We start from the raw sequence: 4,497 nt of genomic DNA on the forward strand, positions 1-4,497 counted from the left end.
AAGCATGGAAACAAAAGCTTTTCACAATCCTCAATTTCTTTTTAATATTCAAGCACAAAGATGGATAGAAACACAAATCAAGACTTTAAATCACTTCACATATAACATGAGACGGTTTCATGGCTCAAAAGTAATCTAGATATCAAAACCTCTGATGCGCATACATCAGTACAGAAACAAGATCATAGCAGTGCAATTTAATCTAGCTGTTAGAGAAGATAAATAACGACCTGTATCATAGGAGTACAGATGTTTTAAGGGTTTGCAATTTTTCAGAAGGAAGATACGATGGTATCAAAGCTGTATTATCCTGCCCTACCATGACTGGTGTATGAAGCAAGGAATGTTTTTTTATCACCATTTTAATGTGATAGTTCTTTTTACCCAGTGCATTTTCTTTGTAAGTATTACTATCACACTTTAAGTTATATTAAAACTATCATCTCCTTAAAGGTGCAAACATTCAAAACCACTTAGACATACTTAACAAAATGGTCTTACTTACACTGGCAGGAAACTGGATATCTATGTTTATGTCCGAAGTTTTGAAACCAAATCTGCTATAGGAAGAGCCATACAATCTCAATGAGCACTCTGCAACAAAAAGAATTACACTGCATTTACTCTATACCTAATTCTAATTCTGTAGCTACTTTACAGCATTCTCAATAGATCTACATCTAGTTCTGATAACCACAGCAAATGAAGAAAGATCTTCGAACAGCACAGAACCGTGCTAGTAAATCCTGCCTTCCATGCTGTTGGTAGTAAAGACTTTTCACGAAGGTTAAATGATGCCCAGCGTCCTGTTCATCTTCACTTTTTACTACAGATTTGTTTGAGTCATAAGCCCCACTGCAATTTAATTGTGATAACAGGCTTATCATCATGTCACTCAACAGACTAATAACTAAGAATACTGGTTTAGAATTTAGCTAGCCATGGTTTTTAATTAAGTTTTCACTTTATGAGCTGTTTGGTTCCTTTGTGTTCTGGGTTTTTTGTTTTTGTTTTTAACTTGACATATCTAATATTTAAAACAAACTGCAAATAATACCTGGCAATTTTTGACACAGTGCGTTTTCCATCACTGTTTTTATGTTGAGCCTTTCTTCCAGATCTTCATTATTTAAGCCAAACTCCTGCACTACATTTTCAATAGCAACACCAATAGCTTGTATCTGGGAAGGCGTTGGAGGAGGCAGAGCTGTCAGCATCTGTTCTTCTTGCTTTTCCTTCAAAGATAATAAAACTGTTGTTTTCATGACTTTAAGTTGTTTAATGTGCTAAACCGCATGCCTGCAACTCATCCCAAGTACCACCACCACAGATTTTCCAGATAATGGAGGCAATTGGAAGCAAGAACATCAAGAAACAAACTGTGACAGGTAAAAAGATTTACATATTCCAGGAGGATTCGGTAATGTACAGATATATATACACACACACATGTATTTGGAACGTTAAAAAGAAAGTCAACAATTCTTTCATCGCCTATCAAGTAGGAAACAGTAGGAGTTAAAGAGGAAGAAACAGAAAACCTGCAGAAGACAAAGACTGCAGAAGACTTCAGGCTGAGAAAGTAGAACGAACGGAAGGTATTTAATAAAAAAGAGAAAATAAAATCAAGCTTATGCTGGAAGGTATTTTCATGTTTACGTTCAAAACAAATTTTTCTTTGAACCTATTTCCTTTACATATAAACAAGTCTGTAATACTTCACAAGTTCTTAATTTTTACAGTATTTCTGAACTGAAATCTTCACCCTCATATACAGGTTATAATTTCTAATTCTGTCATACCAACTGTATTTCCTTATTGCTACTCCTCATTGCTTTGGACTTGATAAAAACTTCTCACTGTTGAAATGCAGCAGTGAAATATACACCAAGAACAATACATATAACTAGTCTATCAGAAGAATTATAGAACAGCAAAATAGCAGAATCAGTTGGTACAGCTCTTTTATTATATTTCAATCACCAGTAACAAAATATTACCGAGTTATACTTTAAATAAGGACTTCTTTTCATAATAATAAGCATGAAAAAGTACAAATCAAATTCTAAATATGAGGGCAGAAGCAAAATCCAGGTCCCAAGTCCACTCTTTTTACCAGTATCACTAACTAAATTTTTTTAAGAAGACTCAAACACGGAAAATAAATGCAGAAAGAAAAAGCAGTGCAGTTTCATTGTCATTAGTAGAGCGAGGACAGTTTGATAAATCTTCATTTTATATTTTTTCTTGTCCTTAACTCACCTTTAGGCTTTTCTTGTGTCTTTTCTCTTTAATATGCTTATGAGCAAAAGCCACCGACTCAATCAAAACATCACACAATTTGCAGGTATATTTTGCTGATGGGTAGCTTCGAGGTTGCTAAAATAAAGATAGTAAAAAACCCTAAAATACAGAAAGATATGACCTTCATTTCATTCAATAACCTTGCTAAGCTGAATGACTAACTCTGAAAATCAGGAAAGCTAGAGCGAGTATTTTAACTCCATTTTTACAGTCAAAAAGTTTGCATATCAAATATAATGCCAGAAGAATGGTGGTACTGAGTCAATCAAGCCTGACACCCTGTCTTTTACAGTGGAAAATACCCAGTGCCCATGGAAGAATATATTAACTGAACCACCATACAATAAAACTTTTGTGCTCTGCTGCCCCAGCATCTAGTGATCTGATGTTATTGCTACCAAACCAAGATTTATTGTAGTAAAAACCCAAAGGATAACCTGCCTTCTCTCGACAATTCATTAGCAGCACCAATTTTGTATGTTACATCAATTTTATAACTAGATTTTCTATGTACAGTTAGAGGAAACTGCTCAAAGCGTACCCTCTATATTGTATTTACAGACAAAAATAACAACTTAGAGGAGGACTATACAAGTAAAGACAGTAGCACCTTCTTCAGTCTATAAATGCAGTCTCGCTTCAATCGTTCTTCAGCTTGCTGCAACCCTAGAAGTTCTTTTGCCGACAGCACAGATTCATCTATGACTGGACCATCCACTTCATCTTGACCATATTCATCTTTTCTAGTTCTTCGTAACCGTCTTGGTTTCCTAAGGCTCTTCATTTCTTATAAAGAGTTATGAGAGGAAATAGATCAAATAACTTCAGAGTATCGCACACAGCATTTTGCTTGCTTTTTCCCCCCTTTAATTAACGTTCTACTTATGTGTGAATCAAAGAAGATACAAATCATCAACTCTGCACGGTTTCATAATCTGCTCTGTGTGAGTCTGATAACAGACTGTGAGAGAATGAGTATTTATGCCATAATTTATAGTACCTTTGTTCTGAACTACTGTAAAACAGTATATTCTCTCATTGAACTCACCAAACCTATTAGAGTACCTTTGTTAAAATTGCCAATACATAAAACTATAAAACACAATAGATTTCAATGACTATTTGAGACATACCTGTATGTCATTAAAATGAAAAGAAAGAATATATCCAAAGCCTTCAGGATATCCTGTCAGGCTTATGTAGATGAACAAGCTAGAAACTGAACAGACCCATAGACTACTAAAAATACAGCCCAATTAGCCAGTGTAGGCCAGTCTGAATGATTTGTAAGAGCTAATAGCACTATGATACAGCATTGCCATGGCTTAGCTGACATACAACAATTTATTACCACCAGTAATAACCGTCAGTTCATGCCACTTACCTTCCAGTTAAACCAATACTGACATTATTAAGTAGGTAAAAAACCCACAACAACCTCATTGGCTACGTAAGTCAATAAATAATGAACTTGCTAAGTATTTGCACACATTGCTTTATAAAGCTGCAAGACTGGCAAATAGTCACGCTTAGAAAGCTCGTTATGTTTACGGCAAACGTTCTGGAACAAATTAATGCAAATGTAACTTTTAGGCAAAATTCATCATCATTTTCAAGCAGGAATTGCTATTGGTCCAATGAATACCTGTAAGAATCATCTCTGAAATAAATATACACAGGCCAGATTTTCACACATGACTTTAGATCATATCTTACCTTTCGCCTGAACAGCTATACAGGATGTCTAGACATACGGATTTTCCAAAGGTCCCTGCTTCTGAGAAAGTTTATGCAACTTCCTTAGACTCCAAACCCCTTACCATAGCAAGAAGTTTAAATGTGTAATATTTTAAAAAGGACACAACTGCTCCATCAAATCATTACGAAGTTTCTTTCCTGCAACAACAAATTTTGTCTCTAGTAACTGGCAAAAGGGAAACAACCTAACTGTGCATTTTCAATCAGTTGCTTGATTTAGTTCACTAAGCAGCATGCACGAGCGTTGTGACATGACAGGACAAAAATGGTAATACAATTTATTTTAGCAGCAGAAGTTTATGCTGGAATAAACAGATCTAAGGCTTAACAGGTTGCAAGGACAGTATTTCAAAGGAAGCTCCCAGGAGCAGAAGGAAAAGTCTGAGTCTTTGAACTTTACACATCCTTTCCATTTTCCACGCTGGCTCTCCTGCT

The 4,497-nt window shown here is 35.4% G+C and overlaps 1 protein-coding gene across 1 annotated transcript in view; it reads right to left on the reverse strand.

The window, feature by feature from the left end:
• ZCCHC6 (zinc finger, CCHC domain containing 6) overlaps positions 1–4,497 on the reverse strand; it is a 33,534-nt gene that overhangs the window by 25,659 nt on the left and 3,378 nt on the right. The window contains exons 2-5 of the mRNA XM_010136685.1: positions 2,915–3,090; positions 2,263–2,379; positions 1,058–1,235; positions 506–594 (exon numbers count right to left, since the gene is read on the reverse strand). Coding sequence (XP_010134987.1) covers positions 506–594; positions 1,058–1,235; positions 2,263–2,379; positions 2,915–3,090 — 560 coding nt within the window. The remainder of the gene's footprint in view (positions 1–505; positions 595–1,057; positions 1,236–2,262; positions 2,380–2,914; positions 3,091–4,497) is intronic.

Source organism: Buceros rhinoceros, unplaced genomic scaffold, assembly GCF_000710305.1.
Source record: "Buceros rhinoceros silvestris isolate BGI_N320 unplaced genomic scaffold, ASM71030v1 scaffold8490, whole genome shotgun sequence".
Lineage (NCBI taxonomy): Eukaryota > Metazoa > Chordata > Aves > Bucerotiformes > Bucerotidae > Buceros > Buceros rhinoceros.